Below are 27353 nucleotides of genomic sequence, written 5' to 3' on the forward strand. Positions count from 1 at the left end.
GCTTCAAACCAGGAACTGCGTACGGGGTTATAACTCGGGTTAAGGCGCAGGACAGCTGCGTTGCGAGACTTTTCCTGTGCTCTGCGTTAGTTTACATTGTTATATCGTCAGGTGTGGCTTATTCTTAAATCGGTCGAAGGTACAGCGTGCGGCAGTATGGGCTGATCCAACGGTGTTCTGGCTGGGGCGGTACAAAGGCCGTGTGCGAAGCCTCTGGTATACGTTAAGCTGTTTAAAAAGAAGCTGTTGGAATATACCACTTTTTTTTTTTTTTTGTCGCAGTGTTGCGGTCAATTTTATAGCTTAGCGTTCCGGAGGCACCGCACGCGGCATTTTTTCCCCTTTTCGGCCAGTCTGGTGTCATCTGGGCCATCTGATATTGACAGAAACTGTACGTCTCGTCAAGAATAAACTAAAGATGTAGATATGTCGCGAAGTAGCATGAATCATTAGTGAGCAAGAAACGCCGGCCTGGCGCTCTGAACTTACCTCCAGCCTGCTGGATTGGCGAGGACGTCTCCGGATCTGGCAGCGACTTGGTCAGGCGACCAAAGTGGGGAAGCAATCTTAGGCCTGTTATCAGCAGCCCTCGCTTATATGGCAGGGTTTGTCTTTCTTCGCGATTGTCGCTTCCGTCCCGGGACCCCGGACCAACGGTTTAGGGCCCGCTCACGGCGTTAATTGGACGACTAAAGCCTCAAAGACTTGCTAGGCAAGTTGAGTTGGGTTTCTGGCTATCGATGTCGTATTTCGAAATGTTTCTGTGTCTATTCATATGAAAGGGGGGGGGGGGGGGGGGGGGGGGGGGTGACATCCTTTAATTTGTACCATTCGTGGTTGCGTGCTATTCCAGATGATTAAACCGATAAATACTCAATTACCAAGAAACAAAATTATAACCTGTATGGTTGTTTGAGCTAAGCATGATAATGAAAAAAAAAAAAGAAAAACAAATTATGTATACATGATGTTTCACGTAAGGTGGACAAACTCGATATTGCGAAAACTATGCATCGCACCAAAAAAAGGCTTGTGTCGTTTTGTTGTTGGGTCAGGGGCCTATTTAGGAAAATTATTAAAGTTCAGGATAGTTAAGTTGCTAATTATGGTGCGCGTAATTCTTTTTTTTTTTTTTAATAATGAGTTGAAGGGCGTGGTTTCATAAGGAAACTTGTTCAGCATCATCGAAAAACACTAAATAAAATAGTTGGAGTGTGATAGAAGGCACGCGGTGCATTTTACAGCTTTCGGATAGCGAGTTCGTTTCACACGCACTGGCACCGTTCGAGTTCTCTCCCAGAATGATTCGCACTCGCGGAGCCTCGCACGGAAAACTGGCCTCAAACTTGCCAAATGCACCGAGTGCAGAAGATTGATGCTGTCGCCATCTGTGTTGTAGAAAGAGTACCGACTTCAAAACGAAACTAGCGCCTTCCTGTTTGACGTGATTGATGGGTGGGAATGCGAAAGTGCATTCGCTGCCAACGCTTATATATAAACGTTAGTTGCCTAAACTTGTAGTTTATATATGCAATGACTTCAAGCAACTCGGCTGTCGTAAAGATATTTACAGACGGCGTAAATTTCCACAACCAGCTGACTACAAAGCAGCTGGTTGCGATCTTTCAATTCTTAAAACCGTTTGTATACCGGAGAAAACTGACGATGCTGTCGGCGCAGAAGCTTTATCCGTTTGAGCATGATATTATGTGCGAACCACTGAAAGGCCCCGGCTTCAAACTAGTATGTTGGAATATGCAGCAAAACGTTTGGTGGGGCATTCGCTTTCGATCGTCGTTACAGGTCGATCAGATTTTAGCCTTGGTGAGGGCGTCGAGAACGAGAGCTTTCTCAAACAAAATGCGACGGGGCAAGATAGCTGACGCATGTAAATGTTAAACAAGATGATGTTGCCCAAGCCTAAAGTAAAGTTACTATGTTTAGCTTTTTCGGGTGCTTATTGGGCAGTCAGAAGTTTCTGGTGGGATGGCTTCGTCGACAAATGTTCAATTTTTCACCCGCACACGGATGGTCATAAAGATATCGGGGGCGGCTGATGCGTTTGTCCGGAGCATCTCTTTACACACCGTTATATTTCAGCGTCTGTACGGCAACAGGGCGACTAAAAACTTGTATAAAAAGCACGGGTTGTCAATTGCTTCCTTCATGAATTAGCCGACACTCACAATTCAAGCTCACGTTTGATTTCGTTGCCCGCGGGACACAATTTGTATCAGAAAATCAACTTTTTTTCCTTTCGGTTCCGCTGTACGAACGACACATCGTAGCAGGCGAACCCTCGTCGTCTGCTCCCACTTCTCGCCGGAGCGAGGCATGACGGGATTGCAATGTGGCGCATGCTCGATTTTCTCGGTTCAGGGAGTGCATGCACGCGTGGGGTGCCGCCGCTGAAACGAACTCGGATAGTGCAACCACTTGTGGAGTGCCGGCCGAAACGAACCCGCTCCACGCTGAGAGTGGGCTCGCGTGGACACGAGTGCCGTGAAACGAACTCCCTATGACAAACCGTACAACATGAACGGGATTTTAAGTTTCGATTTGCCATCGGAATGCTTCTCGGTACCGACGGTACCGCACCCCTTGGAGAAATTTAGGGTGACCCAAGTCACCAGGCTCGATCTAAAATGGACCGTAAAACTCGACACCAGCACGTAGCAATCTAAACTTTTCGTCAAAGGTGTATTTCACAGGTCGTTTTTTCTTGTAAAATTATAAAGCGTATTAGCTCTTTCTGTAAAAAAATTGGGCCAAGACACTTGCCAGGGTCTACGGTGGGCGGCGACGCAGACGACCAAGACCAGTAGCGGGTGTGTTTGTCGTTCGTATCGATATATTCGGTTGGCTTGCTTGGGATCAGGTAGAGCTTAAATACGGCTGCTCCCACCTATCCGGTCTATTACATTAACATCAACACGGCAATGTTTACGCACTTCAAGACGCAAGTAATAAAGTTAGAGGCGTGCTAATAGCGAAATTTCAGCACAAATCGGATCCGAATCATGCCGAACGGTGGCCATTAAGTTGAATGTCGAATCGAATACTGAGCAGCAAGACTGGTTTGAAACGGCGAAGCGCTGACCCTTCCTTATAGTGTCATCAATAGACCGTTTTGCAAAAAAATCCCAAAAGGCCGTGCGCGAAGTCCTGCACGCTCCTTCAAGCCCCCGTGGCAGAGAGGGAGTAGCGCAGTTACTCGCCTGCTTTCGCCGGTTCGCCCGAGTTTCCTCAGTCACATCCGCCGTCTGCGACAACCGGTTCTGTACCTACAGTTCCCGGCATTCATTTCGGCACCGCGGATGGCAGTCCACGTTTTGTAACAGGTCGACTCACCTTTCTCGCCCGCAAAGTAGCCAAAGTACCGCCGTCCTTTTTCCTTTCGCCGCCAACTCCTCATTGGTGGAGAAGGGAGCATTTGCGCCAAATATGACTTTCGCGCTTGCGGGGAAGCCGCCTTGAGGAGCGCAGGGTTTGGGATAGGCCAGACGTTTCGCTTTGCCCATCGCTTCTCTTGCAATGCCGAGTCAAAATGTTGAGACCGTTGCATTACTCTGTTTTGCAACCGGAGCATACAGAGTTACTTTAGCTTCTCTTAAAGGTACGTGCTACCTAAAAGCTGCTCCGCCCGTCATTCAAGGCCTGTTAGGGACATGAACTCCAGGTATGCATTGGACAACGTTTAATTCAGAGCAAGAAATAAAATAAATAAACTTGTAGCTCTCAGCCTGCACCGCCAAATGGCATAACAGGTTTAAACCGGCCAAAATAAATTAATTGGACGCGAGTACTCCGTAAGCGATGGAAGTAGACGCGCGTCCAGACGCACGCCCTGCGCTGGAAGCTGCGTCCAAAATATGGGGTACCGCCGATGTTACCCAATGTGCCTAGAGAGCGTCTCCGACTGGTGTGTTAAGCGTCCTATGCTGCCCACACATCAAGGTCCCGAAGTGGCAACAAATGACGTCACAGAAGCCGGAGTGTCACGCTGTCGGATGTCGCGATCCTGGCGGTTGGTCGTAGAAATACTGGCGAAAAGCACGAGCGAACGCGAGTGTCGCTGTCGTCGCAACTTCTGGCTGCTCAAGCTTCCGTGGACTGCCACACTGGAAAGCGACCAGCAGCTGAACAGGCGTCTGCCACACGTACACCACCGCTGCTGGGACACCGCCAGGATCGCAACCGGCGACAGCATGACACTTCTATATGACGTCACCAGGCGGCAATCGAGGAACGGAGACGCGTTCCAGGCAACGTACGTTTGTGCACCCATCGGGCTCATCGCTCGAAAACTTTATATCTCCATTCCATACTTTTTATATTTTTTTTTTATTTAATTTTTAATAATTTGGAGCTTGTAGAGCGCACAGTTTTGATGATAACAAAGAACTACCTACCTTCGTTCGCAATGGCTTAAGGCAACCAAGAAATGCCCACTGGGTTGCATGAACTTTTTTTTCTAATTCCCAAAAATACTACGAGGAATACCTGAATATTTTTATTGACATGGTAGAACCAAATCTACAATTTCTTAAATTGAACTATATTAAATACCTAAAAAAAAATCCTATTTAAAACGAAGTAAAAGTAAAACGCCGTCTTGTAACAACGGCGCACAAAAAAAAAAAAAAACGAATTTTGAAAGTTATTTGCTGGACAAATTTCGATATACTGATTACTTCGGCCCTTGCCACAATAATCTCGAAAGTACAACTTATAGCTGCTTCCATACACGAGAAGAAAACAATTTCACATTGACGTCGCAAATAAACTATCAAGGAATGTGTTCATTCAACAATGTTAAAAAACACAATTCACTGAAAACGCAGAGAGTATTCCCAGTTGGAACTAGGCTTCAGCGTATTGAAGAAAAAATATCGACAACGAACATAACAAGGAACGATGAGATTCGTTCACTCAAATAATAAGTACTAAAAGGTCAACAAGGACGCAAACACATCTCGAATTCACCTCCATCGAGAACACTCATAATTTAAGTCAAATTAATTTATCATTATCTAGACAAAAATACGTGGGACATGAATGAGTTTGTCGGATAAACACACAGAAACCGTTGACTGCTTGCGGGAACCGTTGACTGCTTGCGGGAAATTTGCTACGAGTCACACGATTCTAAGTACAACAATATCAATCTTAAACCTGTGAAGCCTGCAGACACACATTGTGGTAACTTGATAAGGATCTCAGGTCACAAACTTTCATTCTGAATGACTGCAAAGAGTCTTAATTAGGTTTCAAAATTTTAGCATGACCGAAGTTGATTTCACAAATGCTTTCAGGACACGAAAGAAAAAAAAAAATACCGGTAACACTGAGACGTTAAAATTTACGTGTGAACAGCATCATAAAGTACTGAGATGTCGCCGAACCGAGAACCGAACCGAAATGGTAAATTTAAAGTTTAAATTTTTTTTGAGCGGGGGGGGGGGGGGGGGGGGGGGGGGTTCAACTTTTCTGTTGTGCCCGAATTTCGAAGTATAGACGTATAAGAGTACCCTGTATTCGATGCGTGTCGCGAGCGAAGCGCCTTCAGACAGGGTGGTCGCAGAGCAAACGCTCAGTAGACTATTTCACTGACACGACTTTTTCAACTACGGTTGGCCACAACCAACTATACACGATGATGAATGGACGAACAGGATGCACAACGATTGTCACGCGTATGTCTTTGGGATTCCGCAAAGTGGCGGTGCACTAGAGGCGGCTATGCTCGCCCCAGTTGATTCTCGATGCTTCGTTGAATGTCCCGTTCACCGACGTCTCGGCAGGAGTCTTGAGCACCGGAGTTTCTGAACCTGCACAAGGTGACACGGAATCTGGGTTAAAAGTACAGCTCAAGTTGGGGTCGATACCATGTTCAGCGCTAGGACGCAAGCATCCACGCGAACAAAGGGAACCTTTCATACAACCGCCTAAATCATCCATTTTTAAACTCCACCGAGTTTGCGCAAGATGGTTTCCCAAAGGAGTATAGTCACGCCGCTCGTACGTCATAGAAAAGACTCGGTCTGCAAACACTATACCAAAATTAGCGAGTTTCAGGGAACCGTTTCTTGCAGATCCGATGCGGTAGAATGGGCCCTCCAGTACGAACTGCGCATGCGCGAGTCTTCTGTGACAGCGCATGCGCAGTGCGTACCGGAAGGCCCTTTCGCATCGTACCGGATGGGCCAAAACCGGTTCGCTAAAACTCCCTATTACCTGCGGACAAGCCGTAAACTTGTTCGAATCTTGTGCACTTCACACATATGCTTGCTTCGAACGTGTCCGCACACAGTTTTTGAACGACCAATGGGCCATCAAGAAAGAAACGCGCCTGAGACCATGTCAACAAACTGTCTCTTGTACGATGTATTAGCTATGTGATCGCGGCTTAAAATCGCCCCGTTACGACATTCTTAACGGCTCGTACGCGCAAATCAACAACAGTGATGCCACTGTTTTATTATGAAACGCGCAGCTTTTCACAGCCTCTCACGTGAATCCGGCCTGTCGCAACACCCCTTTATTCTTGTACCTCCGCGCATCACACGAACTGCATCGCCTAATCGGACCTTTTTTCTGAGTCTGCAATCCCCACAAGCTTCTATTATACCTCTGGATTTGTCGTGGAGTTTACAGAATGGGAGCCAAGTTTCGCGTTCCGCCCACACTGTTTGAGCGAAAGCCGCGATGGAAGCGGCATTTGACCTTTTGTAGCGGACAAATTATTGGTTTGGGGCAACCACTGATGCCTTTGAAGGGGGTGTTCTCTGCAATCACTTTTTCGTTCTCAAGTGATCCGCTCACAGATGTATCCGTAAGCACATCACTTGAGAAGGAAAACGTGGCTGCAGCGCTAAATGATTTCATATTTGATAATGATCGAGGGTTCCTTTTTGATGGTAAAACATATTACTTATTATATTTGGTTATATGAATAGATAGGACACCAAAAGAAACAAACAGCTCTCTTTTCAGAGGTAAGGCTCAGGTCAGAGCAAGTCCCACTTATAATCGGTTTTTGTTTTAAATAAAGCATAACGCAACAATTTAGTTGAGATAAAGCCTCCCTCTTCGTTCCTCTCTTACACTGGGTAGTTAGTGTATTCTGTGAGTAATATTTCTGCAAACTGCTAGCAAAAACCAACGTATCCGCTAAAACATTGATTAAAAAATTTTCCCCCAAGTTTCATTAACTTACCAAATTCGACATTCTAGCATCATACACTGAAAAACCAACCATGCACAAATATAATGAAAGCCTCTAGTTGAGTTTTAAAAGTAGGACTGCGTGTTGGCGGCGTTGGAGCCAGAGTCGAGTCAAAGTTCTCTGCCCTTTTGATCCGACTGCCCCACGGGAACAACCTTGATTGCCGGGTTTCTTCAAATATAGACCAGCGATTTCGTCCCCTTCTCAGCAGAACTTTTGAAAATTAGAAGTCCACACACAGTCAAGAGGAATAAAGGTCGACGTGTAACAGTGCTGGGTATAATTTCCGAGGCAATCACGCTAACCCAGACGCTCCCCTTGGCAGCCGCTGCTCCTTGCACTCCGGTGCAAAAGTGGTGCAACTGAACATCCGCATAGTGGTAGTCACGGCATGGAGGGATGAAGCAGACACGATAATCAAGTGATCTCATGAGGAGTAAAAGGCCCTGGTTCTGTCTGATTACAGCAGCTGCCATCCCATTATTTTCGCAAACTTTTCTCGTGATTTTGAGCTCCTGACATCGCCGACATCGTATGGACATTCAGACCATGAAGGGGCCAGCGCGGTTGCTGAGCAATCACTTCGTGCCTTAAGTCAAAGCACAGCCGACGCTAGGAGCTAATGGGACCAATCAAACAGCATCAAAAAGGCGATATCTCGAATAGTCGCCATCTTTCTATACGCTTCCTTTCATTGGCTAAACCAAGTAAGCGCAGCGAATGTCCCGTGACTGGCGATTTTGGTAAGTGTTCGTAGTTCTATGTGTTCCAGCCTTCGATTGTGCTCTCACCTTAAATGAAACAAACTATCCGCTGAATAAAGACGCTGTAAAATACACATTTGCACTACTTTCCTTTCCTTCAACTTCTCTAAATATTAAAACCAACCAATAACTAAATATATATATATATATATATATATATATACATATATTTGCTTTGTTCTAGTTGGGACAGGCGCGTCAAAAATTAAATTTTACGCCAAAAAAAAAACTTTTTATTAGAGCAACATTGACGGCGCGAGACGCAATTTAGTCGGTAGTCACCTCCTTTCCACTTGTCTTCTCTCTCGGCATTTCGGGCGCGTGGAGGAGAGAAGCTGTGGCAATGCGAAGCCGCGAAGCTGTGGCCACCTCGTTGAGTTTTAAAGAGTGACAATTCCGTGACGTCATGAACTTTGCGCGCATAATTCAGAAGCAAAAAAAAAAAAAAAGAAAAAAAAAAGAAAGAAAACTTGCGCCATCAATATTTCTTGAAGAAAAATTTCTTCGCGTAAAATTCATTTTTTTACACGCGTGTGCCCCCCAAACTGAAAAAAAAGATTAAAAAAAAAAGCATTTCTTTTTTCTTTTTATTGGCTCTTTAAGCCCGTCTCAAAGCAAGTCTGCCGCGTTTCTTAACAAAAATAGCATCTTCGACGGCTCACCGTGACGCCCCGCGTTCCGTCCCCGGATGGCCAGGTAAGTGGCCGTGCAGCAGACGCTGCAGGCCACCGACGCGTAGCCCAGGTAGCGGAAGGTCAGGCGTCCGCCGATCTGGTCGAAGCTCATGCCTCCCAGCAGATTGCCCGCCGCGACCCCTGGTGACAGAAACAAAGCCGCTTCAAAGAACTGCAAGCTCACCACAATTCCAGTCGACAAGAACGCCTGTCGCAGTCACTTTATAGACACAGCTGACTGAAGAGCGCACAAGCCTTCAAATAGATGTGCTGAGCCATGAAGAAACAGTTATCACTCTGATGCTTTTTTGTTCTTCCAACTCAACGTCTATACACACGCATGCGTATGTGGACTCTTGATTCGTCACATACGCGTGCGTTTTCATGTTTTGGTGTGCTTTCGAGCACGACGTTTGAGAACAAAAATACTGAGTTACGCATTTTGTTTTGTTTTCTGCGCACGGACTTCACTCTTTCCAAGTCGTGCTTGTTGTCAAGAACAGCCTCAGGAACCACCGGGGAAGAAAAAGAAAGAGGAGAACGAACGAGTACGCAGTACTTCTTGCAAAATGGCAAACGCGAGGTAAAACCGCCGGAACGCGAGATGCACACGAACATGTATGAACGACAACCAAATCCTGGTCGGTGCAGGAAGGGGGTTCGTAGCAAGAGAGTATATACTAGGTACGCGGCTTAAAGGGTCGAGTAGAGACAAAACGCTTGCGCACGGTTTTGATACATACATACTGATATAGGCAGCCTAAAATGTGTTTGCAAACGCTGAGCATATATACCGGCATTAAGACATTTGAAACACGGGCAAGAACGCGGACCACTGTGCAACGTCGATGGAAGCTAGCAAAGACATGAAGAAAGAACACAAAGTACGCGACATCGTAACCCTTCACAAAAGGTCGCCATCACAGTGACTTCAGTAAGCGACTGTCCTGTGGGTAGCTGCATTTCAGACCTTCCCTGTCGCTTTCAAAAGAGATATTATTCTTGACGTGCAGACAGCAGTGAGAGCCGCATAATAAGCGGGGAGGGTGATCTGTCTTACCCGCAAAGGGTCAAGGGTCTTTAAAACAAGGTATACAACATGTGTTCATCTATAAGCATATTTTTCTCATGCGTGTACGCCTAGGAAGGCTGAGCATTAATGAAAGTTTCTTAAGCATACTTTCGCCCAAAATATGTATTTATAACAGGGAGAGAAACGCGTTACAATTAGCAAAGTGGTTAATTGGGCTAGTTGATTCATAGAAAACAAGGATCAAAACGAAGTAGGGCAAGACAACATTAGTTTAAAGTAACGTGGAAATTCCTTTGAAAATTCAGTAATGATAAAGGTACTTCGCTACTCTCCGAGCGAAGCCTGTAATAGTATTTAGTTCTTTGTCTCTGGAAGCACGAAAGAATTCACTTACCGAGTCCTTCGAAAGAGGCGCCCAAGATGCACAGCATGGACGCCGACGTTCCCGGCGTGGCAACGCTCTTGGCAAACACCGTCATCGCCGAATAAGCCAGCGGGAAAATGGCTCCGCCCGCGATGTCGATGATGAGCACGTACCACGCGTTCTGCACAAAGGAATAGCCGATGAACTTGATGGCGAAACACACGAACGTGATGGAGTACGAGAAGAAGTAGCCGATGCGCTCCAGAATGTTCCTGGAAACAAAAAACAGCGGCAACTCGATGCCCAGACTCATAACCGTGGCCGTGAGGCCAATGAGGAGCTTGGAGGCGCCCAGGTCCTCCAGGAACCAGGTGCCGAAGGACCAGATGACACCTATCAGGGCACCGACGATGAAGGTCCAGAAGGTGAACGTCACCACCTCGACGCTGCAGAAGAGCTTCGTAATGTCCCGGAAGAAGTTGACGGACAAGTCGGCCGTCCGCAGACGCGGCATGTAGGCGATCAGAGCCATGTCCAGCAGAATGAACGCGGCGAACACGTAGAAGCCGGGTGTGTAGTCCGTGTGGCCGACCGTGCTGGCTTGGTCGATGAAAAAGCCGACCAGCGGACTGGTGACGCCCCAGCTGATCGTTCCCCAGAGTCGCTGCCTTCCGAAAGCGTTCACGTTCTCGGCCAGCACTTCGCACACTGCCGCGTCCGTGACCGTGAAGAGCGTGGCCGTGAGCGTCCACGCAATCACCACGGACACGGTATAGAACCAGAAACTCCCTTGTGCCGCGTTATCGGCGTCACAGGGACAGCTAAGCGTGCAGTTGGAGCTCTGGTTGCCCTTGGCGACTTTGGAAACCACGTCGAGTGCCTGACACACCCCTGTGGCGTTCTGAAAAGTGACGCTTGTGCCCGACACCGCGTTCACGTCGACACTGGTCGCGTGGTCCGTCGGAAACGTCAAGTTGCACTGTAAGGGCGCACTCGCGGTTGGAAAAGACGCCAGACACGAGTCGAGTACACGTCGGTCTTGGAGCACGAACGTCCCCTCGGGACAGTTCAAGAGCCCCCTGGAGGCCGACATCTGGACGACGAGAGCGGGGCTGAAGAAGACCACGGCGTGGGACACGATGAGGAAAAACTGCAGGGCGAGTATGACCCCAGTGGCATTCTGCGTCCGGTCGATGATGTAGCCGCACACGGGCTTGAAGAGGACAGCGGCCAGGGGCGTGAAGCCGAAGATGACGGCTATGTTGGCTGCGCTGATTCCGTTTTGGCGCCCAATCACTGCCAGGTAGGCGTAGACGCATGCTTGAGCTGCGGAGGGCAAAGAAGAACATTAGAAGGTAACGCTCAGCTTCAGTTTTCAGGTTCTCCTGCATACAGGTAACGTCAAGTGAAACACGTTTGTAGATCGCATTGGAAAAAAGAGGCGAGACAACCATGACTACGGCTCTTGACCGAGACTTCAGACAAAACTTATCTATGATCTCCCCGCATCTCTATTAGATAGAACGACAAAACACGTCCTCAGCGTCTCCTCAATATACACTAAATTGCAAGAACAAAAGGAAAAACGTACGACAAGACAGTCATGTGTATGTTCTTACATGGGCCTTCAAACATAAACATTTGTCCGTTTCCCCTTCTTCGTGTCCGGCTATGTATGCGCTTACAAGTTTCCTCGGCTTACTGTGAGGTTTAAGGTCAATGCCCTCAAACCTTCCAGCAAGGCTAATTAGAAGGCACAATACATCAGAAGTGAGGACGTTAACTATGTTCTAGACGTACTCACGACTGACTCTACAAAAAGCCTCTCGTTCCTTTTTTTTTTTTTTTTTTACTTACAAAAACTTTACAAAATTTGCTTCGTACGTGTCTTTCTGCGGAAAAAGAGTTTGAAGTTCCGAGCTCGGGAGTCAGAGAATAGTTTTTGTAAGACATAACAATACGTAAAACTATAGAAGCATATGCTGCTTTTTAAACCTCAGAATCTGTTATCGTCAGCGGGCACTGGTGGAAGCTGTGCACAGCCTAGTATCTACTATCTACGGGGCACTGTTGTAGTAACGCAGGCGACTTCTCCGTTTCTGATTTTCTTCTAAAATTGAAAAAAAAAAAGTTTTACTGTTTTGAGGTAACAGGTATGCATAAGCGCAATATCTCAAGAAACATTAGGTACACCCACCGGCAATATGAAGGTTACCTTACCTGGTTTCTTGCCTGTTTTACGGCTCCCTAAAGCTATATTAACTCTCAACGTCTCAAATGGTACGTGGCTTGGGGTCTAAACTTTGCGCTCTAGCCCTCTTCTGGAACAGAGCTTGTTCCAAAACTTGCAGGAGCGTCAAAAAAAAAAGAAAAAAAGAAGAGGGCTGTTCATCTTCATATCGCCCACAAGTGTACGTGCAGAAACTTCACGTAATTTCGTTATCTTTTCTGTGGTTCCGGCTGAGTATTCAGGAGAAGAAACGCGCCTAGAAACACGAAAAAAAATTGAAGAGTAATTTCTTTGAAGTTTTGGGAAGGTGTAACCATGCAACGTAACCACGTCACCCGAAATAAGTAACGTAAGTACGCTATCCACTGCTAGGGAGTTTTAGTAGACAGTTTTTGCAGCCCGCTAAGCGCCCGTATAGCGCTCCGTAATTCGCCACAAGACCTTGAACTATGCAGACAAGGCTGGCGGCGCGCATGCATGGGCAGCTGCGGCGTTTTCGTTACGGATACCATAGCGGAGGAGAAAAACGATCTACTACAACTCCCTAAAGTTTCGAAAAACGCAACAAGTACGTTACTACGTTAATAAAAAGTTACGCTGTACATACAACGCCGTTACCTGTAACGCGTTACAGCCAACACTGTTACGAAGCGAGATGTCCACACAACAATTCTGCGATAATTTTGTCGGCCACGTATACTTCACCGACTAAATTACCCATTTACGATAGAGTATTGGAGACGCCTGATTTCATTTTAAGGAGGACTAGACCTTCCCACTGTCTAAACTCCGTGCAACACATTTGACGTTTGAATTAAGCGGGAAGGTATTCACTGCGGTCCAATTACGAAAAAATATTATTTAAATGAACGCGCAAAAAAAAAAAAAAAAAAAGAGGATAAAAGGGAAAGATCAAGGACCACTTTTATCTTTGGTTTCTCCTTGGTTGGTGAGCATCTTGGGATAGCCAAGATGCTCATCAACCGACTAGCCCAAACATACCTTTTGGCAAACTTTTTTGTCGACGTCTATCGTCACTAGAACAATATCCAAGAACCTCAAACTCTCCTACATTTAATGTAAAAGTTGCCCAATTACTCTGCGTAGATTACCTATAGTGAAATATTCTTCCATTTTAAAGTGATGGCGCGACACTAATGCGCGAAGTAACAAGAAAAAAAAGAATCATATTAGCGCTCTCGTAAGTCACCTAATAATAGGCAGCAAAGAAGACCTTAGTCTCCAGACTGCGCGCGGTTTCTCCGTTGGCAAACTCTGCGATACATTCTTCTCAGAGACAAAGAAATGTGGTAATGCGCGTCTCAAGTATCTAATCGAGGAGCCGATTAGGAAACGTATATTACGAGTGGGAGGTTTGCCAATACAATCTCTCTCTCTCTCTCCGCACAGGACGTAACGATCTATCGAAGCCAATCCAGTGCCTGTCACGTGACCATCGTGAAGGCTACGCTGAGCGACGGGCAGGGCGCGTAGTCACATGTTACGTTCACAGAGCTGGGCTGGCTAGGGTGGCTTCGTAATCGTAGCGTCCACTGAGGTTTAGCGCGGGGTGAAGCGGAGATTATACTTCGTATCACTTTAGCATGGACTTGGCTGCACAAGCGCTCGTGCAGCGAGTGCTTCAGTCAAGGTTGTCAAGGCTAGCCGCTCGCGCTTGCACAGCTTTCGCAATTAGTCCATGCTAAGGGTGAGACGAAGTATAGTCGTCTTTCTTCCATCTCGCATTCTAGCGCGCGCACGTTTTTGTGTGCGCGTATGTGCGTGTGCGTGAGCGTGTCCGTGTCGGCGCACAGGCGCGTTCTTTAGATTATGGCATTCATCTTAAACACGCCAAACGGGGAAACCGGCAGCCATCGGGAGCTTCCGTATTTCTACGGGAATGAAGCTACCGAGATAGAACCAGTGTTCTAGGCGCTACCGAAAAAAAAGCTAGCGAAATACTTTATTCGTTACTTGCAAATTAAACGAACGCGTTAACGGCACATATTACGTCAAAATAAAAGGAACGCGTTACCGTTACCGATAAGAAGTAGCGCACGCTCCTTTTGCGTCACTTTTTTTTTTTTTTTTTTAACGATCTAACGTTTTACTGTTTTCACGCTAGAGGTATGCATACGCGCCATATTTCAAGAAACAGTAGAGAGTTTTAGTAGACCGTTTTCATCTTCCGCTCCGCTCTGAGGGTGCTAAACTGCGCATGCGCGGCCCGCTTCGCCGGAATGGAAAGCGGAGGTCCAAAAACGTGTTTTAGTAGAGCGTTTTTCTTCAGCGTAAGAGCGTTTTAAGCGGGTTCGAAAAATTTGCTTGCGTAGCCCCACAAGTGGACGTTTATAGTACTAGTAAGACAAAAAAAACCTAAACGTTAACACCAAGAGAGTCAAAGGGAACTTGTTTGTAGAGGTAGTAAAAACGAAGGCGAAAATAATGAACACAAAAGAGTAGGCACACACCTGAAGAAATATTAAGCTATAAAATATAAATATAATCGTTCCACCTTGTGTGCGAGTGAAGCCAAAGGTTGAGCATGTTGCTCTAAACGGTACTTGCACTGCACGAGCGCGCGTGCTGGTCAAGGACGCTGAAAGGCCGGCACTCGCTCTTGTAGCTTCTGCTCCACTCGAATTAAAACTGAAACAGATTTACTTAATCGAAGTAGAAAAATAAGAGAAAAGAACGAAGTTTGCGCATTGCGAGTACATCCTTTTGCGTTGTACGAGTACAGTGTTGCTCAAGGCTAGCAAGGCATCTGCACGATGAGTCCCCGCTGTTCTCAAGGAAGGAGACTTCTACTAACGAGATTAAGCTGGCGAGACATCGAATCTATGATTCGTATCTCTCGTGCCATCAAGCGCCGAAGCTTCCTTTCCGAACGCGGTTTGCTGGATATTTCCAACGTAGAAAAGAAACCCTTTAGGAAGCTATCCAGCTTAAAGAAGGATCTGGCTGTTCTGCATGCGGGCCTCCAAATACCAGCACCCGACAGATCGGCGCAGGGTGTTGCCAATCTGGCGAGACGCTTTGCATGGTTCTTCCTCGACTGGCCTATCCCAACCGTCTGTTCGTACTTGGATGAGCGTTTGGACGGAACTTGTCGGTGTTCTTCAGTTCTGTGAACCTCATCGTGGGTCACATCAACGAGAGGTTCGGCCACCTGCTCGCTGACATGAACAAACATAGGTGGTTGACCCTGACGAAACTAGAGCTGTGCTCACAGGTGAGACCCTGCATGGTTTGTGTAAATTTCGCGTTTCCATTGTTTCTAGCACAGCTGCTCTTTCTGGTGAAAAGTTACTTTTTTCTATACGCCAAAGGTGTACATGGGCAGTGTCGGGACAAGTCACGACGAGCGCGTTCGTAATCTATGAGTATTATGGCGAATTCCACTGGGCGTTTTGGAGCGCGCCGGGATCAGTCGACCAGATCCGGATTGGAGCACAAGATCCGAACGGGGTCGCGCCGCCTACGGATCCCCAGTGGAACATGACCACTGCTCCGGGATCGGCGGATGCCTTCCCGTCATTCAACTGCCCGGCAATCACCTTTTCGCGGCCGCCGCGGTCGTTTCGAAGACGTTTTCGCTACGCGGCGCTAACACGTGTTCGACGCACGAGTGGCAGGAATGGCTCAGGCGCTTCTAGCAAAGATTGCCGGAATGCCCGTAGCGCGGCAAATACCTTCTCTTCTCCTTCCTGGAAAACGAACCGGCTGTCGAGCCAATGGGTAAGCAAGCGGCCATTACGAATTCTTCTGATGTCGAGACAATTTAGGAGCCCAGCCAGCGACGTGCTTCTTCTTCTTCTGAGGCGAGATGCCCCACGAGAAAAGAAGTCACGTGTGTGCGCCGAGGGCTGGCCCGGCTGGCTTCCGGTTAAATCTGCCGAAATCGTGGGAGCGACTTTTCTCGTGGCGAATTCTTTTAACGCGCGCCGGGATCGACTTTTCCGGAGCGAGCCTATTTCACTGGGCGATCGGGATCGAGACGAATGTGTTCCACTGGTCGTTTTGGATTACCTCCCGCTCCAGATCTCGATCTGGATGCGAGAAAAATCGCTCCCCCGATTTTGGCGGATTCAACCGGAAGCCAGCTGGGTCAGCGGGTCAGCCCTCGGCGCACACACGTGACTTCCTTTCTCGCGGGCATCTCGCCTGATCTCGCCTCAGAAGAAATGGTAATGGCCGCTCGTGCGTCGAACACGTGTTAGCGCCGCGATTGCGAAAACGTTGATGCTTGGAACTTGGAACCAGCCGCTACCAGACACCTGATTTGTTCCAAAAATACCCAGGACGTTTTGGGGCAATGAATCGATCACATAGCAGGCGGTAGACAAGTAGACAGCGTTGAAAAATATTTATTCCACCGATTGTTATGAAGGCCGATGGTGTCGGTGTCGCACTTTTGAAGCACTGTCAGTTCAGCTCAACACCACGTTACAAAAGACGGTTTGGGGTACTGCCGGTGCTAACGCAATTTCACAGTAGAAATAGGAATTGTATGAAAGAACCGGACAGAAACACTTTATACGGTGGCGTAAATGCCGAACATATAGACCCCTTTCGGAGTAGAGCGCCACCTGTTGCACGCAACTGCAACTAGGTCCGCCGCCATCACGCAGGGGTCCCGCCAGAACCGCCTGCATCTTACCGCCTACAACGGTGCTGCTTACACTTTGAGTCCCAGTCTGCGCGCGCCGCATCAATATGCCATCGCATTGCTGCGTACCTTTGTGTACGCAGGATGGATACGTTGACGGAGACGGAAAAAAGGTAGCTGTCAGACAAGTTCTAAAGTGTTCAAAAAGAAAAACCGAGTCTTCGTGTTGTTTACAAAACTTTCGCGGGTTAGACAAGAAAACGCTCTTATCATCCGTAAGCGGAAGCATCGCCAACGATTATATGTTGTAGTAGTGTGGCCGTGTGTTGAGCCGTGTCTTTAACTAGAGAGGTACGACCGCGGTTCAGTGCGCGGCTCGCATGCGCGAGCGGCTCCCTCCTTCAGTGCTTCTGCACTGCAACTGAGGCCATTTTAGGTACTTGTTCGGCGTGTAGATGCACGATTACTTCTTCCGCAAGTTCGTTTCCTTTACTCACGCCGGTAAAGAGTTTTCCAGAAAACAGACGTCGGGTGGAGGGGGTGTACAGACTACATGCAGTGTACATCGAATCTGAAGATCACTCGAACCCGCCTTGCGGTTGTGGGAACTTTTGGAGTGGTGGCCTGAACAGAGTGCCAAGGCCGTACCCCGAGACGTTTAGGGACGTTACGCTACTAATCAGTTCGGAAATTTGTGAGAATGCAGCCAAAGAGTTGGTGTTTAGAGCATGTTCAACAATTGTTATTCTGTTCGACGGTTTTTATTCCTGAACACATTGTATGTTGTTCTTGAATCTTCCTCTTGCTTCGGTAGCAGGGACCCTTGATGAAGAAACTTCCTGCACTGAATGGGATAAAAAAAGAAATATATATATATATATATATATATATATATATATATATATATATATATATATATATATATATATATATATATATATATATATATATACCGGTTTTACACTCAAACAGCTGTGCATATTTTCTGTGCAAATAAAGATTAGTTCCAGCACACTTTTTTTTTTTTTTTTTTGCAATGTCGCATTTTGAGTGGGTTCAAACAAACGAGGTACGTTTACAAAAGCCGTGCAATAAACCGAATACATCAGTGGTTCTGGAAAGTCTACTCTGTAGCTTTGTGAGCCATGCCATAAGCCGCTTAACGTCTTAGTCTTTAAAAGGTTACCGAGGAAGGAAACTAAAATGCCTGCCTGCCACCCACCCGTACAACCTTTTCTGCTGTTCTGTACGATTTGCGATTGCGATTTCTTGAACACTCAAGGTTGTGACTCGTGAGGCACCTTTTGCAGTTACTGGTACGCGGTCGTAAGTTTATTGGAGGGGTACGAAAAACGAAACGAGCGAGTTCTCGGCTGTCACCGAACGACAAGCTCACGACGGGGGCAGCGTACCGGGTCGTTCGGAGTGGGCACGCTAAAAGCTCGATCACTATGATCAACTGTATTAAAATTATGGAATGTTACTAAAAAAGATCACTACAAAATAAGAAAGAACTTGGCTGTTCCGTGAGTAGTTTGCCCTTACCGATGCGTGGACCACGTATGCTTCGACGAAGAAGTTGTAGCTTCTTTCCATGCACCGGTTTGTGCCTAAACGACTCCTGTAGAACTGCTCCACCTCTCTGTCACTTATGCGTAGGGCTCCGTGTTTTCGGAGTTTATTTTTCGTCAAATTTGGAGGGTGTTTTTCGGAGTTTATTTTTTGCCGAAGATTCGGAGTTTATCGGAGTTTATAGTTTTTGATTCACAATTCTCTGAAATTCGGAGTTTAATTTTGCTGGTTTCCTATTAGAAAAAAAAAATAATAATAACCCAATGTAAACGTATAGCAGATAAAAAATAAAACGCGCTTGTATCAATTGAATTATCTTCAGTTGAATTTGGCGTTGGTGCCATTGCCATTGCCACTACTAATTTATCCACGACAAAATTCACAGACAAGTGTCGCTTCGATAAACGCCGATACCTTAAAATCAATAAACTCCCGGAGGTAGTCGGTGGAAGGCCGTAGTCATCCCATCCTATTCCATCAACCTAGCCCGCGGCCCCGTGAGGTGGAGTGGTTAAGGAGGTAATAAGAGTTTGAACTGCCCCTCTTCCCAATTTTATACAATCCCTATAATCCATAGCTTTCACTACTACTAAAAGATACCTTTTCCTTTCTCTAAATCACAAATCGCATTGCTCAAACTGGAAACCAAAAGAGTGGCTTTTGTCGTGACCCAAATGTACAACGAACGATCTGTTGCCCTGAATCAACCTTGAAGAGACAAGCGGCAAGACCCCTTTTGACAATGGTCCGAGATTTGAAAGATAATTATAGTGGAATTTTCCCAGGACCATTAGCCCTGTGCTGATCAAACTGTAAAAAAAAAAAAAGTCTTTTACTTTCTTTTGCCGGGGGGGGGGGGGGGGGGGGGGCAGGAGGGGGGAGTGGCATTGACACATAAATATTCGGAGTTTATCGGATAAATCCCAATTGACCAAAATTTTACCGGCGGGTGTTTTTCGTAGTTTTTCGAATTTATCCCAAGACACGGAGCCCTACTTATGTGTGGCAGTATCGATAGATCATTAGCCCAACAGGTGATCGGGAAAACACCCGCACAAGCCACAGCTCAAAACGCTACGGCGGCTACGCTGCACGCCGACCGGTCGAACGAGTCAAACCCTGCGTAATGGCGGCGATCACCCAATGTTGCTAGATGTTTTACTATTTCGGCTAAATTTTTTTTAGTGTTGCCAAAATTCCGAAAGGGGTCTATATCAGCGATGTCACTTTCCTCGGTTAGGGCTATCTGCTTTATCAGCGAATGACGAACATCTCGATAAAATAAAGAGCGGAAAATATTCCCCGTGTCAAGTTTTCTAATTACAGCCACTGGTTGATGTCGTACCGTGGTAATTCCCGGCCCTTCGAACGCACTAGCACTTTGTAGAGTCACATTTCCAGCGATTCCGCGCCGCACACGAACGAAGGTAAACAATCAAGATGACGGAGTGTTCCCCGTGTTGTCCTCGCCGTCAGCGCGGTGTGACAGGGTTGTCGGACAACAAATCGGGCAACACTGTTGCCGGGCGGCAGCAACATGTTGCCCGACTGTTGTTGTTGCCGCGATGTGATAGGGTCGCCGGCAACACGACTTCCCCGTGTTGCCGGATAGAGTTGTCCAATTGTCCCCTCAGTGTGACAGGGCCTTTACCCCTTGGCTCGACAGCCGGTTCGTTTTCCAGGAAGGAGAAGAGAGGTTTTGGGGCCGCGCTACGGGCATTCCGGCAATAGCTCCTGAGCCATTCCTGCCGCTCGTGCGTCGAACACGTGTTAGCGCCGCGATTGCGAAAACGTCTTCGAAACGACCGCGGCGGCCGCGGAAAGGGGATTCCCCGGCAGTTGAATGACATGAAGGCAAATGCCGATCCCAGAGCAGTGGTCATGTTCCACGGGGGATCCATCGCCAGCGCGACCCCGTTCGGATTGTGAGCTCCATCTCGGATCTGGTCAACTGATCCCGGCGCGCTCCAAAACACCCAGTGGAATTCGCCATCGGATCCAGATCGAGATCTGGAGCGGGAGCTAATCCAAAACGACCAGTGAAACATGTCGGTCTCAATCCCGATCGCCCAGTGAAATAGGCTCGCTCCAGAAAAGTCGATCCCGGCGCGCTCCAAAACGACCAGTGGAATTCGCCATTAGTAGTCCACTTTTATGAGCCCTCTTTGCTCTACTTTACGCTCTGCGAGAAGCATCGTCCCCACCGCGCATGCGTGGCCCGCTCTGAGTTGGAGCGTATAGTTAGCGGAGTGAGCGTGCGCTCCGCTTCACAAGTTGTAGAGCGGACTGCCCTCAGCATCCTTAGCGTGATCGCTTAGATCTCAAGATGGCTGCACTTACTCAATACGCGTCGATGTTTTTGACCTTGACCTCAGCTTGAAAGAGGTCGAATCAAGAAGAAAAGCGTACGCCCCGCGCGTAAAACGAAAACACCATTCGAGTGGAGTTCTATGTAACACAAAACAGCATAATCAAACGAAGTGAACGAGTATCACTTTGCAACCAGCACGGCGTCGGTAAAGTCGTTGCGTTTTGTGGACGTCCTATGGCTATGCAGTGAGATGTACGGGTGCGCGTGCTTGAACGCCGATTATATCTGTGCATGCGCCCTCCTGTCGAAAATGCCACTGAAAGCTGACCACGAGCATAGCGCTCGCAAGCTGCACCAAAGAAACCATTCCTCTCAGCTTTATTTATTCACACTCGCTCGCAACTTTTGATTTGTTTAACTTTCCTCAAGAAATGTTTGCATTGGATTTCTTTGGTAGATTTAGAAAATAATAGAAACTTAAATGCAGCCTTTTTAAAAGTGCAACCCATGGTGCCGCTAGTCTTTGAGGCCGCCTTATTTTGGCCAAGTGTCTAGGGAGCAAGAGAGCTACGTCATTGTTTGTCGCGGATGCGAGTCTAAATGTATTAGACACGAATGCTGCGTCAATACTGAATATGAAATGGGTTCTAGTCACAAGTCTCGCACTAAAAGCGATGCCCAAAATATGGCGGCCGAATATGTTACCCGGTGGTGTTTTGAAAAGAGTTACCAATAACGGTCGAAAGAATATTCCACGTCAATTTTTTGTCTGGTGAAAACCAGACAGGCGTAAACAATGCAAAATTTATCAAACACAACCCTGGACTTCTAAGCAATAGTGGTAGATTAGAACAGTTTTCAGAAGTTTCGTTTTGAATTCCGGCGTAGCGGGCCTCGCATGCACAGTTTGACGGCCTCAAACCTTAGCAGAATTAAGGAACAACTATATATATATATATATATTAATTTACCATACCCAGTTTTTTACAACCCTACAATGAAAATACGCTTTATCTTAGAGGAGTAACAAGTCCCATATCACATGCTTTTGGTAGTGTTTAAATACTGCCGTGTTGTAAGAGTGTTTTTCTTTGTCTTTTTTATTAGGCCGTCAAGGACAAGGGAACACCCCTGAACAACTGTTGGGGTTTTGTTGACCGCACAACATGCCCATATGCCGTCCATCAAAAAAATTAGAAGAAGACCACAAGATGGTGCTCGTCGTGAAGCACCAGGCAGTGATGTGCGCAGACGGCATAATTTGACGGCTGGACGAAACCTACAAAGACTATGGGCATTTTTTTTGTTTGTTTAATATTAGAATGCATAAAATTATCACAGTAAATCATGTTCAAGCTTTTGTACTGAGCGAAATACCTGTCCAACTGGGCTGAAAGGCATCTAGAAATATTTTAATAAAAAACGTTTACTAACGACTCCCATTTTACTTCTCAGATGTGCGTGTAAGAGCAGACTATGTTGCAAGAAAAGACCGTAGCACAAGTGAGGCAGAAACTGGGCAGGAGCTTAAGCTGAAAAACGCACTTTCATAAACACACAAAAGAAATAAAAAGATGTGTATAGTCAAGCAAAATGGTTTCATGTCACCCCCCAAGGCAGATACATACACTGCGCTCCACTGTAAATACGAACACGAAAAAAATCGCTTTTATTTGCAGTTTATTTCTTTGACAGCTATTGAAAAAGCTGAAAATTTGTCGCTCAGATTAGTGCCCCAAACGAGCGCTTTATTCCACACCAATAGGCAAGTGTCAGCCCCTCGAATTTAAGGTGAAAAATGAAAACAGGATATTGAATGCTCCCGCTAACAGTGTCGCGCAGTGTGCATAAACACCAAGGCACCATATCACAAACCGAATCATACGAAGAAGAAAAGACTCATTTCATTGGGAAAAAAAGTAGAGATATAGATGGAGCACTCGCTTTCGCTAATTTTCACTGTCTTGCTGCCTGAAGTAACCAAACAAAATACCTGTCCGTTTGCCGACTGCATTAGTCTTTGGTCTATAACCTTTCATTTTTGGCTCTGGAGAGCCGCGTCACCGCGGAAAGCAGCAGCCCGTACCACCGAGGCCCGCGGTGCCGCGTCTAGGGAACATGGTAATGTGATGAGTATATACGTGCAAGATGACGACGACATGGGTTGTTGGTATTGGGGAGGGTGGCAGTCCGATTCGCAGAAGTCCAGACTTCGTGGAGGCGGGTTGGGCGGGTGAGCAGAGAGCTATGAGGATCTTGCACGCCGTTCGATCAGTGCATGAAGGAGCACCAGGAACATAATGGCGCTATTGCTCACTGGGGTCCACTGGGGTCAAAGAATCATGCTCCAAGGAGGTAGTCCAGCCGATGTAGAAGCTGCCGCCTCCGAGGAACCGAGGCCCAGGGGTGCTATGTTGCGCTTTTTGGACTCCCAGGAGACTTGGAAGAGGGAAGTGACGTCAACGACACAGCAAATGCAGATTGGATGTTGACAGAAGAAAACGAAATCAACACCCAATCTGCGTTTGCTGTGTCGTTGACGTCACTTCCCTCTCCCTAGTCTCCTGGGAGTCCAAAAAGCGCAACATAGCCCCCCAGGGCTCAGATTGAGACACCGCCGTCGCCCGCGGTGTGTCATCCTCTCAACGTCGTCGTCGTCATCTCGCATAAAAAATCGAGCCCGCTGGCTTAGACAAGGCAGCACCTGTTCCCACCGTTCAGGGGCCGTGAAAGGATTACGGCCAGCGATTTCTCGGAGCAGCCAGAGTTTCTTGACCACCGTGAAACGTTTTCTGGGGGACGCCTTTTCAAACAAAGTCTGCGCAGCTTCTTAGTGCAGCGAGGTTCATAACGGTCAAGCGCGCTCCCAAGCATGATTTCAAATAGCGAGCACCCACCTTTCCAGAAAAGCACCATCTACTGAACCTTAACTGAGAGTGGAACGTACTTCTTAAAATGGCGACGATAGCGGAGCTGACGCTCCACGCTCAAATCCCAGAGCGGGTCGCGCATGCGCGATGGCGACTCCGCTTTCCATAGAGCGGAGCGGGAAACCGAAAACGGTCTACTAAAACTCTCTAGTATGTCCATGTAGAAACTGTACATAATTACCTTGGCTTTTTTTTACGGTTTCATCTAAATACTCACGAGAGAAAAAAAAAAGCGCAAAGAAAACGGCTAAAAACAATTCCCATAACTTGCCACCGCCTAGGAACTAAAAGAAAATGTTAACATCTTTTTTTTTATATCTTTATTTTTAAGTTTTTAGAAGGATATGTAACGAGTAACGTAACTACATTACCCGTTACTCGAAATAAGTAATGTAAAAAAGTTATCCGTTACTGTTTCGAAAACGTAACGAGTACGCGGTACCGAAAAGTAAAGTAACGCGTTACCGGTAACGTCGTTACTTGTAACGGGTTACCGCTGACACTGGATATAACACACTGCGAAGGCCAACCGAATGATACACAATCATGATAAGCCTTCTCTACCCGAACGGTTAAAAACAGAAACAGAACAGATGCCGCCGCTGTTCTGGGTTTGCTATCGACCGAACAGCTCATACTACTACTACCTGGGCCAGTTCCGGCCGGCCGTAAACTCGGCGCAGAGTCGAGTCGCAGCAGTCAGTGACCTTTGCTTTTCATGTTATAACCCATCCGGCTGTGAGCATAATAAATAGTAATACACCTGTTTTTTTTTTGTTGTTGTTGTTGTCATTTTTTAATACTTTTTTGGACAGCAAATTGTCTTCGCTGCAAGACACTCGCGCAATACTTCTCAACTTACGAAACACGAAGAAATGAAGGTTCGCGTTAGCGGGAACGGGAAAAACGTTGTTGCCTGAGGCGAGGCAAACACCGTCGCGAGTGTTTCTTTCTCGCAACCGCGCGGATGCAGGGCCGACTTGCCAGAAACAACGTCTTAGTTGAGACCGGGTGAAAGAAAGCCTGCCAAGACTGGGGGCGCGCGAGCGCTTGAGACTTGAGACGCCACTTTGCTCGTGCCCTAGCTTTGGCAGTGCTTTCTTTTCCCCTGTCTTAGCTGAGACGCTGCTTCTAGAAAGCCGGCCCAGACGCCGCTGGACACAAGCGGAGTCGCAAAATCGATCATTGCAACTCTTCCTTACGCTCCTACTGTACGCAAGCTGAATCTATAAGAAGCACTTCTTTCTTGCTCAAGATATACGGACCAACCCTAACGGCTGCTGGCGCGACCCCTCGGATCGGCGTTTTAGCGTTCCGATAGCTCCGATAGCGATACCCGATCGCGACACGACGTATATGCAAAGGCGTCCGCGGAGTATGGGGCATCGTTATCGGAGCCATCCGAACGATCTACTGAAACTCCCTACTGCTAGCGACCTGCTTTCTTTTTGGGACAATTTAATTTGGGTTACTTTCGCAGTCTGGTAGGATGTGCACAAACTCGCTGGTGCCTCCAGACGATTACTTTGTCAAGCCTCTCCGAACTTACTGCTAACCTACAGCGTGGATATTCAGATTTAACCAAAAATAACGCAGCACCAAACCATTCCAATCCTTCGACAATCGCCCACTTCGAGGATGTGTAAAACAAAAACTAAGGGTGTGCGAATGCTGCTTCCAAGCGAATAAACAGCGCAGCGTCATCCCTAGCACTGTGAAGTCTACGAATGACGCAGCACTATACGGGTAGAAACTGAGGGAGAGGGGGGACGAGAGCGCGCGTGCACGGCAGACACCGAGCTCCGGTTGGAATGATTTGTGGGTAGACGCAAATCTAGCCGCCTAGGTCGCTACGCGAACACGAAAGCCGAACGCCTGCGTCCGGCGTTCGAACGCGTTCGAACAGAGAGTAGAAACAAAGGCGGCTCGCTTTGCGTCTACGCACTAATCATTCCAACCAGATCTCGGTCCTCTGCCTTTCCCCGACCGCTCTCATCTCCCTCAGTTTCTTTCAGTACTCAATTTGATCCGCTGTTCGCACAACCCCTACAAAATGACGTTCGGAAACAACAAAGGGATACCACAATACCTGCGAGGTAGAGGAAAAAGTGGAGTTTCAGCGGCAGTAGACTTCTGTTCACGGACGCCGGAAGGCAGTCGCCGCACCCGGCCATCCTGTCGGCCTGCCTGGAGAACACAAATACCACGGAATGACGCATGACACACAGGTACGTTTCTCCGCCAGAGTTTCCTTTACACGAGCAAGAGCAAAACTCCCGGACTACGACGAGGAGATCGGCGAGGTTTAACTTTTCTGTTTTCGCCGCCGCGTAGCGCAGCCTGTCGGCCTAGTTTCGCCGAGATGCGAACGGGGATGACAGTGCGAATACTTGGGCCGCAGGAGGGCGTTCAAGCTCCGTTGTGCGACGCAAGTCGATAAGGCGCGCGACAAAAGGCGCGTATCGTTCGATGCGCCCTACTCATTTCTGTCACGCTCCAGGCGGAAATTAGCATCCGTTTATGCGTTAACTCATGCTTGATGTTCGTACGCATGTGCAGTGAACGTACGGACAAACGCGCATGTTTATAAAACAGTCGTTAATGTATGGCTTGAGAGTACCTTGTGTGCCGGCTTTTGCATCTAAAAAGGGAGGGGGGGATGGATGATGGGATACAGCTGTACCATTTGAATCGCCCGGGGGCTTGAGGCACCGATTCAGTGTGTAAGCGAACACGATTGCGCATCTATTGCGAGATTTCCGGTGCGCCTAGCTTCCTCCACGTCGTCCATTCCTCAATTGGCAGACATTGGCAGCAGCGGCAGCGACGCTGACAATCATTCCAGGCCGCTGTATCATCTACCAAGGAAGCGTGCTGCAGCGAGGACCAGCAACGCTGTAGTTCCTGCAGCTTGCCTCTGATACCACAAGCAGCTACATGCCACCACCGAGCCTAATATAAAAAACTTTCGGGACGATTAAGCGTCGCCTTTAAGAGCGGAAGCCTTCTCATAAAACCAGCGCTCGTTCCCACGCCTTAGCGTCACGTGTCACGTGACGTCACGTGTGACGTTGGCACGTGACGCGTGACGTCACACGTGGCTGTGACGTCATGACTCTATCGACCTGCTAAATCTGGCGAGAAAACTTTCCGCTAAATTTTGCGGGGAACTTTCGGCTAAATATGACGGAAAACTGTTCCACTATATTTGGCAGAAATCACAACCACCCGTGACGTCACACGTGGCTGCGCGCGTTGCATTATGGGATTTTTTGGTTTCGCCGACGCCGGAGTTTCTGCGATACAAGCTCCTAAACGCTATCGTGTTAAAAGGGACTGCGTGCCAACGACACCGACAGATTAGCAGCAGCAGCAGCGTCGTGAACAGAAGGCTAACTCCGCTGAAAAACATTCCAAGTTGGAAGGCAATTTTTGTTTAGTTTCGCACTCAGCATCTGGTTGAGTTCTCTTTGCGCTGCAGCTGTTGCCACATCGTAATTCTGTTTAAGTTTGTTTCTTAGTTCTTCTTGTTTTCTGCTATGGCTAACTGCTGTGTTTGTTGTGATGCGCCGTACGACGAAGATAATGATATGCAATGCACGGAATGCACGTACTTCTATCACCTGGGACCTTGT

At 47.5% G+C, this 27353-nt stretch overlaps 1 protein-coding gene across 3 annotated transcripts in view; it reads right to left on the reverse strand.

Moving 5' to 3' along the window:
- Positions 1 to 4500: 4500 nt before the first annotated feature.
- Positions 4501 to 27353, reverse strand: part of LOC8039086 (major facilitator superfamily domain-containing protein 6) — an 81408-nt gene continuing 58555 nt past the window's right edge. For all 3 annotated transcript variants that reach the window (XM_042291782.1, XM_042291781.1, XM_042291783.1), the window contains 4 exons: positions 25808 to 25905; positions 10094 to 11389; positions 8655 to 8807; positions 4501 to 5831 (listed from right to left, as the gene is read on the reverse strand). In XM_042291782.1, the coding sequence (XP_042147716.1) occupies positions 5731 to 5831; positions 8655 to 8807; positions 10094 to 11389; positions 25808 to 25905 (1648 nt within the window). In that variant the 3' untranslated portion in view covers positions 4501 to 5730. The remainder of the gene's footprint in view (positions 5832 to 8654; positions 8808 to 10093; positions 11390 to 25807; positions 25906 to 27353) is intronic.

The sequence above is a fragment of the Ixodes scapularis genome, unplaced genomic scaffold (assembly GCF_016920785.2).
Source record: "Ixodes scapularis isolate PalLabHiFi unplaced genomic scaffold, ASM1692078v2 PGA_scaffold2__306_contigs__length_199485367, whole genome shotgun sequence".
In the NCBI taxonomy this organism is placed as follows: domain Eukaryota; kingdom Metazoa; phylum Arthropoda; class Arachnida; order Ixodida; family Ixodidae; genus Ixodes; species Ixodes scapularis.